This window comes from Ranitomeya variabilis, chromosome 1 (assembly GCF_051348905.1).
Source record: "Ranitomeya variabilis isolate aRanVar5 chromosome 1, aRanVar5.hap1, whole genome shotgun sequence".
Lineage (NCBI taxonomy): Eukaryota > Metazoa > Chordata > Amphibia > Anura > Dendrobatidae > Ranitomeya > Ranitomeya variabilis.
In genome coordinates, this window is record NC_135232.1 from 1,167,434,446 (window position 1) to 1,167,449,018 (window position 14,573).

At 54.6% G+C, this 14,573-nt stretch overlaps 1 protein-coding gene across 2 annotated transcripts in view; it reads left to right on the plus strand.

Moving 5' to 3' along the window:
- AUP1 (AUP1 lipid droplet regulating VLDL assembly factor) overlaps positions 1-14,183 on the plus strand; it is a 34,795-nt gene extending 20,612 nt beyond the window's left edge. Inside the window, exons 4-12 of one of the 2 annotated variants that reach the window (XM_077280481.1) lie at positions 4,812-4,956; positions 5,026-5,213; positions 5,476-5,551; positions 8,157-8,230; positions 8,478-8,544; positions 8,619-8,811; positions 9,520-9,638; positions 13,747-13,835; positions 13,918-14,183. In XM_077280481.1, coding sequence (XP_077136596.1) covers positions 4,812-4,956; positions 5,026-5,213; positions 5,476-5,551; positions 8,157-8,230; positions 8,478-8,544; positions 8,619-8,811; positions 9,520-9,638; positions 13,747-13,835; positions 13,918-13,972 — 1,006 coding nt within the window. In that variant the 3' untranslated portion in view covers positions 13,973-14,183. The remainder of the gene's footprint in view (positions 1-4,811; positions 4,957-5,025; positions 5,214-5,475; positions 5,552-8,156; positions 8,231-8,477; positions 8,545-8,618; positions 8,812-9,519; positions 9,639-13,746; positions 13,836-13,917) is intronic. The other variant, XM_077280482.1, reaches the window with a different exon arrangement.
- Positions 14,184-14,573: the final 390 nt, after the last annotated feature.

The following is a 14,573-nucleotide window of genomic DNA, read 5'->3' on the forward strand; positions in this document are numbered from 1 at the left end:
CTCTGGTGTCAGGCTCTTGGTTCAGGTCATGTCCTCTGTGCTCGGGGTCCTCGTCTCTCAGTCCGGGGTCTCCCCTCATGTGCTGTGTTCTGTGGTGTCAGGCTCTTGGTTCTGGTCATGTCCTCTGTGCTCGGGGTCCTCGTCTCTCAGTCCGGGGTCTCCCCTCATGTGCTGTGTTCTGTGGTGTCAGGCTCTTGGTTCAGGTCATGTCCTCTGTGCTCGGGGGCCTCGTCTCTCAGTCCGGGGTCTCCCCTCATGTGCTGTGTTCTGTGGTGTCAGGCTCTTGGTTCAGGTCATGTCCTCTGTGCTCGGGGTCCTCGTCTCTCAGTCCGGGGTCTCCCCTCATGTGCTGTGTTCTGTGGTGTCAGGCTCTTGGTTCAGGTCATGTCCTCAGTGCTCGGGGTCCTCGTCTCTCAGCCCGGGGTCTCCCCTCATGTGCTGTGTTCTGTGGTGTCAGGCTCTTGGTTCAGGTCATGTCCTCTGTGCTCGGGGTCCTCGTCTCTGTTTGGGGTCTCCCCTCATGTGCTGTGTTCTGTGGTGTCAGGCTCTTGGTTCTGGTCATGTCCTCAGTGCTCGGGGTCCTCGTCTCTCAGTCCGGGGTCTCCCCTCATGTGCTGTGTTCTGTGGTGTCAGGCTCTTGGTTCTGGTCATGTCCTCAGTGCTCGGGGTCCTCGTCTCTCAGTCCGGGGTCTCCCCTCATGTGCTGTGTTCTGTGGTGTCAGGCTCTTGGTTCTGGTCATGTCCTCTGTGCTCGGGGTCCTCGTCTCTCAGTCCGGGGTCTCCCCTCATGTGCTGTGTTCTCTGGTGTCTCAGGCTCTTGGTTCAGGTCATGTCCTCAGTGCTCGGGGTCCTCGTCTCTCAGTCCGGGGTCTCCCCTTATGTGCTGTGTTCTCTGGTGTCAGGCTCTTGGTTCAGGTCATGTCCTCTGTGCTCGGGGTCCTCGTCTCTCAGTCCGGGGTCTCCCCTCATGTGCTGTGTTCTCTGGTGTCTCAGGCTCTTGGTTCAGGTCATGTCCTCAGTGCTCGGGGTCCTCGTCTCTCAGTCCGGGGTCTCCCCTCATGTGCTGTGTTCTCTGGTGTCAGGCTCTTGGTTCAGGTCATGTCCTCTGTGCTCGGGGTCCTCGTGTCTCTCAGCCCGGGGTCTCCCCTCATGTGCTGTGTTCTCTGGTGTCAGGCTCCTGGTTCAGGTCATGTCCTCTGTGCTCGGGGTCCTCGTCTCTCAGTCCGGGGTCTCCCCTCATGTGCTGTGTTCTCTGGTGTCTCAGGCTCTTGGTTCAGGTCATGTCCTCAGTGCTCGGGGTCCTCGTCTCTCAGTCCGGGGTCTCCCCTCATGTGCTGTGTTCTCTGGTGTCAGGCTCTTGGTTCAGGTCATGTCCTCAGTGCTCGGGGTCCTCGTGTCTCTCAGTCCGGGGTCTCCCCTCATGTGCTGTGTTCTGTGGTGTCAGGCTCTTGGTTCAGGTCATGTCCTCTGTGCTCGGGGTCCTCGTCTCTCAGCCCGGGGTCTCCCCTCATGTGCTGTGTTCTCTGGTGTCAGGCTCCTGGTTCGGGTCATGTCCTCAGTGCTCGGGGTCCTCGTCTCTCAGCCCGGGGTCTCCCCTCATGTGCTGTGTTCTGTGGTGTCAGGCTCTTGGTTCAGGTCATGTCCTCTGTGCTCGGGGTCCTCGTCTCTCAGTCCGGGGTCTCCCCTCATGTGCTGTGTTCTCTGGTGTCAGGTTCTTGGTTCAGGTCATGTCCTCAGTGCTCGGGGTCCTCGTCTCTCAGTCCAGGGTCTCCCCTCATGTGCTGTGTTCTCTGGTGTCAGGCTCTTGGTTCAGGTCATGTCCTCTGTGCTCGGGGTCCTCGTCTCTGTTTGGGGTCTCCCCTCATGTGCTGTGTTCTCTGGTGTCAGGCTCTTGGTTCTGGTCATGTCCTCTGTGCTCGGGGTCCTCGTCTCTGTTTGGGGTCTCCCCTCATGTGCTGTGTTCTCTGGTGTCAGGCTCTTGGTTCGGGTCATGTCCTCTGTGCTCGGGGTCCTCGTCTCTCAGTCCGGGGTCTCCCCTCATGTGCTGTGTTCTCTGGTGTCAGGCTCCTGGTTCTGGTCATGTCCTCTGTGCTCGGGGTCCTCGTCTCTCAGTCCGGGGTCTCCCCTCATGTGCTGTGTTCTCTGGTGTCAGGCTCCTGGTTCTGGTCATGTCCTCAGTGCTCAGGGTCCTCGTCTCTCAGTCCGGGGTCTCCCCTCATGTGCTGTGTTCTGTTCTGTCAGGCTCTTGGTTTGGGTCATGTCCTCTGTGCTCGTGGTCCTCGTCTCTGTTTGGGGTCTCCCCTCATGTGCTGTGTTCTGTGGTGTCAGGCTCCTGGTTCAGGTCATGTCCTCAGTGCTCGGGGTCCTCGTCTCTCAGCCCGGGGTCTCCCCTCATGTGCTGTGTTCTGTGGTGTCAGGCTCTTGGTTCAGGTCATGTCCTCAGTGCTCGGGGTCCTCGTCTCTCAGCCCGGGGTCTCCCCTCATGTGCTGTGTTCTGTGGTGTCAGGCTCTTGGTTCAGGTCATGTCCTCAGTGCTCGGGGTCCTCGTCTCTCAGTCCGGGGTCTCCCCTCATGTGCTGTGTTCTGTGGTGTCAGGCTCTTGGTTCAGGTCATGTCCTCAGTGCTCGGGGTCCTCGTCTCTCAGTCCGGGGTCTCCCCTTATGTGCTGTGTTCTGTGGTGTCAGGCTCTTGGTTCTGGTCATGTCCTCTGTGCTCGGGGTCCTCGTCTCTCAGTCCGGGGTCTCCCCTCATGTGCTGTGTTCTGTGGTGTCAGGCTCTTGGTTCGGGTCATGTCCTCTGTGCTTGGGGTCCTCGTCTCTGTTTGGGGTCTCCCCTCGTGCTGTGTTCTGTGGTGTCAGGCTCTTGGTTCAGGTCATGTCCTCTGTGCTCGGGGTCCTCGTCTCTCAGTCCGGGGTCTCCCCTCATGTGCTGTGTTCTGTGGTGTCAGGCTCTTGGTTCAGGTCATGTCCTCTGTGCTCGGGGTCCTCGTCTCTCAGTCCGGGGTCTCCCCTCATGTGCTGTGTTCTGTGGTGTCAGGCTCTTGGTTCAGGTCATGTCCTCAGTGCTCGGGGTCCTCGTCTCTCAGTCCGGGGTCTCCCCTCATGTGCTGTGTTCTCTGGTGTCAGGCTCTTGGTTCTGGTCATGTCCTCTGTGCTCGGGGTCCTCGTCTCTCAGTCCGGGGTCTCCCCTCATGTGCTGTGTTCTGTGGTGTCAGGCTCCTGGTTCTGGTCATGTCCTCTGTGCTCGGGGTCCTCGTCTCTCAGTCCGGGGTCTCCCCTCATGTGCTGTGTTCTGTGGTGTCAGGCTCTTGGTTCAGGTCATGTCCTCTGTGCTCGGGGTCCTCGTCTCTCAGTCCGGGGTCTCCCCTCATGTGCTGTGTTCTCTGGTGTCAGGCTCTTGGTTCTGGTCATGTCCTCTGTGCTCGGGGTCCTCGTCTCTCAGTCCGGGGTCTCCCCTCATGTGCTGTGTTCTGTGGTGTCAGGCTCTTGGTTCGGGTCATGTCCTCAGTGCTCGGGGTCCTCGTCTCTCAGCCCGGGGTCTCCCCTCATGTGCTGTGTTCTGTGGTGTCAGGCTCTTGGTTCGGGTCATGTCCTCAGTGCTCGGGGTCCTCGTCTCTCAGCCCGGGGTCTCCCCTCATTTGCTGTGTTCTGTGGTGTCCAGGCTCTTGGTTCAGGTCATGTCCTCAGTGCTCGGGGTCCTCGTCTCTCAGTCCGGGGTCTCCCCTCATGTGCTGTGTTCTCTGGTGTCAGGCTCTTGGTTCAGGTCATGTCCTCAGTGCTCGGGGTCCTCGTCTCTCAGCCCGGGGTCTCCCCTCATGTGCTGTGTTCTGTGGTGTCAGGCTCTTGGTTCAGGTCATGTCCTCAGTGCTCGGGGTCCTCGTCTCTCAGTCCGGGGTCTCCCCTCATGTGCTGTGTTCTGTGGTGTCAGGCTCTTGGTTCGGGTCATGTCCTCTGTGCTCGGGGTCCTCGTCTCTCAGTCCGGGGTCTCCCCTCATGTGCTGTGTTCTCTGGTGTCAGGCTCTTGGTTCAGGTCATGTCCTCTGTGCTCGGGGTCCTCGTCTCTGTTTGGGGTCTCCCCTCATTTGCTGTGTTCTGTGGTGTCAGGCTCTTGGTTCAGGTCATGTCCTCTGTGCTCGGGGTCCTCGTCTCTCAGTCCGGGGTCTCCCCTCATGTGCTGTGTTCTCTGGTGTCAGGCTCTTGGTTCAGGTCATGTCCTCTGTGCTCGGGGTCCTCGTCTCTGTTTGGGGTCTCCCCTCATGTGCTGTGTTCTCTGGTGTCAGGCTCTTGGTTCGGGTCATGTCCTCTGTGCTCGGGGTCCTCGTCTCTGTTTGTGGTCTCCCCTCATGTGCTGTGTTCTGTGGTGTCAGGCTCTTGGTTCAGGTCATGTCCTCAGTGCTCGGGGTCCTCGTCTCTCAGTCCGGGGTCTCCCCTCATGTGCTGTGTTCTGTGGTGTCAGGCTCTTGGTTCAGGTCATGTCCTCAGTGCTCGGGGTCCTCGTCTCTGTTTGGGGTCTCCCCTCATGTGCTGTGTTCTCTGGTGTCAGGCTCTTGGTTCTGGTCATGTCCTCAGTGCTCGGGGTCTTCGTCTCTCAGTCCGGGGTCTCCCCTCATGTGCTGTGTTCTCTGGTGTCAGGCTCTTGGTTCAGGTCATGTCCTCAGTGCTCGGGGTCCTCGTCTCTCAGTCCGGGGTCTCCCCTCATGTGCTGTGTTCTGTGGTGTCAGGCTCTTGGTTCAGGTCATGTCCTCAGTGCTCGGGGTCCTCGTCTCTCAGTCCGGGGTCTCCCCTCATGTGCTGTGTTCTCTGGTGTCTCAGGCTCTTGGTTCGGGTCATGTCTTCGGTCCTCGGGGTCCTCGTCTCTGAGTCCGGTGGTCGGGACGCTGCAGTGAAGATTTTCGTCAGTAATCACGTGACCTGCATGGATCACAACGTCCTGAGTCTCCTGACTGCATGCAGCACGGTAGGCTCCTACATGTTGGGGTGTCTTCTTTGCACCCTGTGATTTTTCTGATCCTTTTCTGTATCACAGCCGGCCATGTCATGTCCTCCGGGATTCTTGTGTTGGGCTCGAGGATTCCTCGAACTTGGGTCCCCTGGGAGCCGGATTCAGCTACTGGAGTCTTTGAAGCATTATCTCTCCCAGCCGGGTAGTCCTCCGCTCCTACTCTTCCCAGAGGAGGGGACTACGAATGGCGGCGTTGGCCTGCTGCACTTTAGGTACTGGGCTATAGTGGAATCCTGGGTCCGGGTGCATGATCCGCACGGGCATCTAGCTGCGTGTACCATTGAGGGGGATCAGTGTCCTGCCTCGTTTACCGCCACGGGATCAGGGGCTATGCGGCCTCGTGTACCTTTCAGGGGTCAAGATCAGGGGCTGTCCTGCTTCGTGTACCACTTTGGGATCTGGGGATGTCCAGCCGCATGAACCGCCCGGGGATCGTGGGGTATAAACTGTGATTCTCATTGATGTTTTGTCTAGCAGCTCGTGGGCGTTTTCACTTTCAGACTCTCTGCAGCCGGTGACCCTGCGGGCGAGCCGACCTCTCCTATCTGTGGTGAGTCTCCCGTCCCATGTTGTTGTCTCGCTCACCCTGGTACATGATTTGTCCTGGATGTTCTTTCCTCCGTCTTTCTGTGTTTTTCCATCACTAGCCCATCAGTGGCATGTTTTCAGCTTTCTCTCTCTGTTCTGATTCGCTCTCCCATCGTTTACCCACTCCTCTTGCCCCTCACCCGCACCCTTTTTGCGTTTCTTACCCGCCCCTCTTTTTGGCTCTCTCACTTGCCCCACTGCTCATCCCACTCCTCACCGATCTCCCCACCCCTCTATCAGCTCTTTTTGTTCTCTTTTCCTTAGCCCTTCTCACCTTTTGTCCTCTTAATATCCTCTTTGCCCTCACCTCTTTTCTCCAGCCCCTCTCCCCGCCCCATCCTCTTTGCCCCTGTCTCGTCCCACTCCCGCCACTGTGTCCTCTGACCTTGTCTAGCCCCACTCCCCACCTCTCTTCTCACCTCGTCCCTCTCCTTGCCCATTTCTCCACCCTCTGTCCTACTTTTTTTTTTCTTTTCAACTTTCCCTTCTCCGTGCCGGTTGTACTCTTCTCCCCTCTCCCCACCCACCTGTCCTCTTTGCCCTCGTACACTACTCACCCCTCTCCCCACCCTCTATCCTTTCTTTTATCCTCTTTGCCCTCGCCTTGCCTTCTCTTCATGTTGTCCTTGTTCCTTACCCCACCCTCTGCCCTCTTTTTATCTTTTTATTTTCTTTGTCCTCTCCTTCCCGCCTCATGTATTCCTCGCCCCTCTCTGTTCTCCTCGCCTCGCGTTCTCCTCGCCTCGCGTTCTCCTCGCCTCGCGTTCTCCTCGCCTCGCGTTCTCCTCGCCTCGCGTTCTCCTCGCCTCGCGTTCTCCTCGCCTCGCGTTCTCCTCGCCTCGCGTTCTCCTCGCCTCGCGTTCTCCTCGCCTCGCGTTCTCCTCGCCTCGCGTTCTCCTCGCCTCGCGTTCTCCTCGCCTCGCGTTCTCCTCGCCTCGCGTTCTCCTCGCCTCGCGTTCTCCTTGCCCCTCTCCCTGACCTCTGATCTTTTTTTATCCATTTTACTCTCGCCTTCACTGCACCTCATGATCACCTTGCCCCTCTCCGCACTTTCTGTCCTCTTTGACCTCGTCTACTCTCTCTCCTAGCCCCTTGCCTGGTCCCTCTCATTGCCTCTTTCTCCACCCTTTGTCCTCTTTTTTTTTTTTTTTTCTCTTTGCCCTCGCTTTACCTTCTCCTTGCCTTGTATTCTCTTTGCCCCTCTTCCTACTCCCCACCCTATTTTTGTCCTCATTGCACTTGCATCACCTTTTTTTGCCTCTTGTTCTCCTTATCCCCACCCTCTGTCCTCTTCTTATCCTCTTTGCCTTCGCGATATCTTCTCTTTGCCCCTATCCTCTCCCTCTGCCCTCTTTTTATCCTCTTTGCACTTGCTTCACCTCCTCGCTTTATGTTCTCCTCACACCTCTCCCCACCATCTGTCTTCTTCGTAGCGTCCTTGCACTTGCCTCACGTTCTCTTCACCTCTCCCCCCAACCTCTGTCCTCTTTTTATTCTCTTTTCCCTCGCCTTACCTTCTCCTTGAATGTCTCACCCCACTCCCAGCCCTGTCCTCTTTTTATCCTCTTTGCCCTCGCTTCACCTTCTCTTCGCCTTGTGTTCTCCTTAACCCTCTCCCCACCTGTTGTTCTCTTTTTATCCTCTATGCCCTCACGATATCTTCTCCTCGACTCGTATTCTCCTTATATCTCTCCCCACCTGTTGTCCTCTTTTTATCCTCTTTGCACTTGCCTCACCTTCTCTTCTCCTCGCGTTCCCCTCACCACTCTCTCCACCCTCTGTACTCTTTTCATCCTTTTTGCCCTTGCCTCGTGTTTCTTCATCCCATGTTCTCCTTGCCCCTCCCCACCTTCTGTCCTCTTTGACCTCGTCTAGGCCCTCTTTGCCCCTTCGTAGCCCCTCTCCTCGCCCCTGTCCCAACCCTTTGTCCTCTTTTCATTCTTTGCCCTCGCCCCTCACCACCTACTTGCAGTGTGTTCTCCTTGTCCCTCTGCCCTCTTTTTATCCTCATTGCACTCACCTTCTCTTCGCCTCATGTTCTCCTCACTCCTCTCCCCACCCTCTGTCCTCTTTTTATCCTCTGTAACCTCACCTTCACTTTGCATCGTGTTCTCCTTGCCCTCTGTCCTTTTTATCCTTTTTTGCCTTCACCTCACCTTCTCTTCGCCTCATGTGCTAGAAACCCTTCTCCCCACCCTCTGTCCTCTTTTTATCCTGTTTGCCCTCACCTCATGTTCTCCTCTCCCCACCCTCTGTCCTCTCTTTAGCCTCCTTGCACTTGCCTCTCCTTCTCTTCACCTCGTGTTCCCCTCGCCTCTCCCCACCCTCTGTCCTCTTTTTATCCTCTTTGCCCTCACCTCATGTTCTCCTCTCCCCACCCTCTGTCCTCTCTTTAGCCTCCTTGCACTTGCCTCTCCTTCCCTTCACCTCGTGCTCTCCTCGCCCTTCTCCCCACACTCTATACTCTTTTTGTCCTCTCTGCCCTTGCCTTACCGTCTCCTTGCCTTGTGTTCTCGTGCCTTTCCTCGCCCTCTGTCCTCCCATCGGTGACCACCTCTCTCTTGCAGGCGGTGGCTGGTTCGCCTTGGTACGTTGAGCTGTTTTGGACGCTCTTTTCCCCATACTCTGTGTATCGTGTCAGGTAGGGGATTCTCTTTCTATTTTGTGGGTGTGCGGGGCCGATCTGCAGGGGGTGGGCTTGATTATCTTCGCCCACTTTTCTGGGTGAAATGTCATAGTGATCCATATGGGGGATGTTCACTGTAGGGTTTTGATCTCTGGTTGCTCCTCACATGTGAGTGATGGGGCCAGGGCCTTGCAGGGATGATACATGCAGGAAGGGAGGATACTTGCAGGAGTGACAAGTCCCACCCCCGCTCTGATTACAGATGGCTGCCGCCAGTGTGCCGCTCGCTCAGAGAGTCTGATGAGGACTTTGCTTCCCGCGTGCAGAAGGTGAGGAGGAGGGGCTGCGACAATGTTGTCCTCTGTCTCCGCCCCCCAACAGCAACCTCCCCTTCTCTCCACAGCTCTTGGCACTGACACTTGGGGTCCAGGGCACAAAACACACAGCTGCCGATAGCACAGAACACGTGAAAAGGAGGAGAAAGCGAGAGACTGCCCAGAGCATACCCACTACTTCTCCAGCCGCAAGCCACATGGCACAGCGTGTGAAGGAAGTGTTACCCCAAGTGCCGCTTTCCGTCATCCAGAAGGATCTGGGTAATGGTCCCGAGAGAAGTAATGCGGGGGCCAGGGATAATAAAGCTATAGATGATGTGATCGGAGGGGCGGAGATGGGTGATCGGAGGGGCGGACATGGGTGATCGGGTGATCGGAGATGGGTGATCGGGTGATCGGAGATGGTAGATCGGGTGATCGGAGATGGTAGATCGGGTGATCGGCGATGGTAGATCGGGTGATCGGCGATGGTAGATCGGGTGATCGGCGATGGTAGATCGGGTGATCGGCGATGGTAGATCGGGTGATCGGCGATGGTAGATCGGGTGATCGGCGATGGTAGATCGGGTGATCGGCGATGGTAGATCGGGTGATCGGCGATGGTAGATCGGGTGATCGGCGGGGGCGGAGATGGTAGATCGATCGCCCGATCTACCATCTCCGATCACCCGATCTACCATCTCCGCCCCCTCCGATCACCCGATCTACCATCGCCGATCGCCCGATCCACCATCTCCGCCCCCTCCGATCGCCCGATCTACCATCTCCGATCACCCGGAGGGGGCGGAGATGGTGGATCGGGCGATCGGAGGGGGCGGAGATGGTGGATCGGGCGATCGGAGGGGGCGGAGATGGTGGATCGGGCGATCGGAGGGGGCGGAGATGGTGGATCGGGCGATTATAGGCTTGCCTGGACTATATCTGCTGTTTTGCTCCATTCTGACGATTTGCATTCTCTGACTTCCTCAGCTCAGACCGGATGTGTAGATGCCACGATCACAAATCTGATAGAAGGCCGAGTTCAGTATCTGCCTGAGGAGGAATCACACACAGGAAGCGAGATGCCGGGGAGGACGGCAAGCTCCAAGGTAACGACGCCCCTAATAGGTGGTGAAGTGATCTAAGGGCCGTGCGGTGGTGTCACCTCCTCAAGGTGAAGTGATCTATCAGAGTGAGTGGAGGGTGCAGTGGTCTGGCGGTGTGTTGGGCGCAGTGCAGTGGTATTTCCGGCTGGCTTGTCAGTATTGCCGCTGTATTATGGGCAGGGAATTGTGGCATTGTAGGCAGAGCTTTGCGGTATTGTGGGCAGGGCGTTACAATATTATGGGTAGAGCTTTGCGGTATTGTGGGCAGGGCGTTACAATATTATGGGTAGAGCTTTGCGGTATTGTGGGCAGGGCGTTTCAATATTATGGGCAGAGCTTTGCGGTATTGTGGGCAGGGCGCTACAATTATGGGCAGAGCTTTGCGGTATTGTGGGCAGAGCGTTACAATATTATGGGCAGAGCTTTGCGGTATTGTGGGCAGGGCGTTACAATATTATGGGCAGAGCTTTGCAGGATTGTGGGCAGGGCGTTTCAATATTATGGGCAGAGATTTGCGGTATTGTGGGCAGGGCGCTACAATTATGGGCAGAGCTTTGCGGTATTGTGGGCAGAGCGTTACAATATTATGGGCAGAGCTTTGCGGTATTGTGGGCAGGGCGTTACAATATTATGGGCAGAGCTTTGTGGGATTGTGGGCAGGGCGTTGCAATATTATTGGCAGAGCTTTGCGGGATTGTGGGCAGGGCGTTACAATATTATAGGCAGAGCTTTGCGGTATTGTGGGCAGGGCGTTACAAAATTATAGGTAGAGCTTTGCGGTATTGTGGCCAGGGCGTTGCAATATTATAGGTAGAGCTTTGCGGTATTGTGGGCAGGGCGTTACAATATTATGGGCAGAGCTTTGCGGGATTGTGGGCAGGGCGTTACAATATTATAGGCAGAGCTTTGCGGGATTGTGGGCAGGGCGTTACAATATTATAGGCAGAGCTTTGCGGGATTGTGGGCAGGGCGTTACAAAATTATAGGTAGAGCTTTGTGGTATTGTGGCCAGGGCGTTACAATATTTGGCAGAGCTTTACGGTATTGTGGGCAGGGCGTTGCAATATTATGGGCAGAGCTTTGCGGTATTGTGGGCAGGGCATTACAATTATTGGCAGAGCTTTAAGGTATTGTGGGCAGGGCGTTACAATATTATGGGCAGAGCTTTGCGGTATTGTGGGCAGGGCGTTGCAATATTATAGGTAGAGCTTTGCGGTATTGTGGGCAGGGCGTTACAATATTATGGGCAGAGCTTTGCGGTATTGTGGGCAGGGCGTTACAATATTATTGGCAGAGCTTTGCGGTATTGTGGGCAGGGCATTGCAATATTATAGGTAGAGCTTTGCGGTGTTGTGGGCAGGGCGTTACAATTATGGGCAGAGCTTTGCGGTATTGTGGGCAGGGCATTGCAATATTATGGACAGTTTGCGGTATTGTGGGCAGGGTGTTACAATATTATGGGCAGAGCTTTGCGGTATTGTGAGCAGGGCGTTACAATTATGGGCAGAGCTTTGTGGTATTGTGGGCAGGGTGTTAAAATATTATGGGCAGAGCTTTGCGGTATTGTGAGCAGGGCGTTGCAATATTATGGGCAGAGCTTTGCATTATTGTGGGCAGGGCGTTGCAATATTATGGGTAGAGCTTTGCTGTATTGTGGGCAGGGCGTTACAATATTATGGGTAGAGCTTTTCTGTATTGTGGGCAGGGCGTTAAAATATTATGGGTAGAGCTTTGCGGTATTGTGGGCAGGGCGTTGTAATATGGGCAGAGCTTTGCGGTATTGTGGGCAGAGCTTCATGCTACTGTGGGGTGGTTACAATATTATGGGCAGAGCTTTGCGGTATTGTGGGCAGGGCGTTACTAAATTATAGGTAGAGCTTTGCGGTATTGTGGGCAGGGCGTTACTAAATTATAGGTAGAGCTTTGCGGTATTGTGGGCAGGGCGTTGCAATATTATAGGTAGAGCTTTGCGGTATTGTGGGCAGGGCGTTGCAATATTATTGGCAGAGCTTTACGGTATTGTGGGCAGGGCGTTGCAATATTATGGGCAGAGCTTTACGGTATTGTGGCAGGGCGTTACAGCAAAGCTCTGCCCATAATTGTATTGTGGGCAGGGCATTGCAATATTATGGGCAGTTTGCGGTATTGTGGGCAGGGTGTTACAATATTATGGGCAGAGCTTTGCGGTATTGTGAGCAGGGCGTTACAATTATGGGCAGAGCTTTGTGGTATTGTGGGCAGGGCGTTGCAATATTATGGGCAGAGCTTTGCATTATTGTGGGCAGGGCGTTGCAATATTATGGGTAGAGCTTTGCGGTATTGTTGTCAGGGCGCTTCAATATTATGGGCAGAGCTTTGCGGTATTGTGGGCAGGGCGTTACAATATTATGGGTAGAGCTTTGCGGTATTGTGGGCAGGGCGTTGTAATATTATGGGCAGAGCTTTGCGGTATAGTGGGCAGAGCTTCATGCTACTGTGGGGTCGTTACAATATTATGGGCAGAGCTTTGCGGTATTGTGGGCAGGGCGTTACAATATTATGGGTAGAGCTTTGCGGTATTGTGGGCAGGGCGTTACAATATTATGGGTAGAGCTTTGCGGTATTGTGGGCAGGGCGTTACAATATTATGGGTAGAGCTTTGCGGTATTGTGGGCAGGGCGTTACAATATTATGGGCAGAGCTTTGCGGTATTGTGGGCAGGGCGTTACAATATTATGGGCAGAGCTTTGCGGTATTGTGGGCAGGGCGTTGTAACATTATGGGCAGAGCTTTGCGGTATTGTGGGCAGAGCTTCATGCTACTGTGGGGGGGTTACAATATTATGGGCAGAGCTGTGCGGTATTGTGAGCAGGGCGTTGTAATATTATGGGTAGAGCTTTGCGGTATTGTGAGAGGGGCGTTGCAATATTATGGGCAGAGCTTTGCATTATTGTGGGCAGGGCGTTGCAATATTATGGGTAGAGCTTTGCGTTATTGTGGGCAGGGCGTTGCAATATTATGGGTAGAGCTTTGCGGTATTGTGGGCAGGGCGTTACAATATTATGGGTAGAGCTTTGCGGTATTGTGGGCAGGGCGTTGCAATATTATGGGTAGAGCTTTGCGGTATTGTGAGCAGGGCGTTGTAATATTATGGGTAGAGCTTTGCGGTATTGTGAGCAGGGCGTTGCAATATTATGGGCAGAGCTTTGCATTATTGTGGGCAGGGCGTTGCAATATTATGGGTAGAGCTTTGCTGTATTGTGGGCAGGGCGTTACAATATTATGGGTAGAGCTTTGCGGTATTGTGGGCAGGGCGTTGTAATATTATGGGTAGAGCTTTGCGGTATTGTGGGCAGGGCGTTGTAATATTATGGGTAGAGCTTTGCGGTATTGTGGGCAGGGCGTTGTAATATTATGGGTAGAGCTTTGCGGTATTGTGGGCAGGGCGTTGTAATATTATGGGTAGAGCTTTGCGGTATTGTGGGCAGGGCATTGCAATATTATGGGTAGAGCTTTGCGGTATTGTGGGCAGGGCGTTGTAATATTATGGGTAGAGCTTTGCGGTATTGTGGGCAGGGCATTGCAATATTATGGGTAGAGCTTTGCGGTATTGTGGGCAGGGCGTTGTAATATTATGGGTAGAGCTTTGCGGTATTGTGGGCAGGGCATTGCAATATTATGGGTAGAGCTTTGCGGTATTGTGGGCAGGGCGTTGTAATATTATGGGCAGAGCTTTGCGGTATTGTGAGCGGGGCGTTGCAATATTATGGGTAGAGCTTTGCTGTATTGTGGGCAGGGCGTTACAATATTATGGGTAGAGCTTTGCGGTATTGTGGGCAGGGCGTTGTAATATTATGGGCAGAGCTTTGCGGTATTGTGGGCAGGGCGTTGCAATATTATGGGTAGAGCTTTGCTGTATTGTGGGCAGGGCGTTACAATATTATGGGTAGAGCTTTGCGGTATTGTGGGCAGGGCGTTGTAATATGGGCAGAGCTTTGCGGTATTGTGGGCAGAGCTTCATGCAACTGTGGGGGGGTTACAATATTATGGGCAGAGCTGTGCGGTATTGTGAGCAGGGCGTTACAATTTTAGTAAGGCGCTTCCTTGCTCACCTGACGGTTCTTCTTTTCAGCCGATACCGCGGAGTTTTGCTCGTCGGCCGGAGGACAGACACCTTTCATTACAGGAGCGTAAGGAGGCGCTGTACGACTGTGCCCGCAGGTAGGTGACCTCACTGGGGTGGTCCTCACTGCTGGGGACTGTCCTCCTGATGGCTTCATGGTGGCCTCCTTGTCTCTTGCAGGAAATATCTAGAGAAGTTTGGAGCAGTTGCAGTAAGGAAGGAGAAAAGTGAATGATGGAAACGCTGAAGAAGAGGAAGGGAAGGACCATCGCAGGCGGCCAAGGGGCGGCATTCCCTGGTCAAGTGTATGGACGGCGGCTGCTCCTACTCTGCGATTCTGAGACTGGTTACCAATGATGAGGGTTGTACTCCGAGCACCTCGGGGGTCGTCACTGTACATAAAACGCAGGATATTTTTTAAGAAATAAAACGTAATTATGATTGTGCCATGTGTGTAATGACTGCTGCATTATCGCTTACCCCCCACACGCTATAGCCCCCCACTGCATCGCCTGTCACCCTACGCTGCATCGCCTACTCCCCTCCCCCCACTCTCCAACGCCCTCCCCAATCTCAGGATTATAGTAGGTAACATACAGAAGCTCCAAGAGATATCACTAAGACCATCAGGAGTGTAAGCTCTTATGGTCAGTGGGGTCCTCTCTTCTGTAGAGTGTAAGCTCTTATGGTCAGTGAGGTCTTCTCTCTCCTGTAGAGTGTAAGCTCTTATGGTCAGTGGGGTCCTCTCTCTCCTGTAGAGTGTAAGCTCTTATGGTCAGTGGGGTCCTCTCTCTCCTGTAGAGTGTAAGCTCTTATGGTCAGTGGGGTCCTCTCTC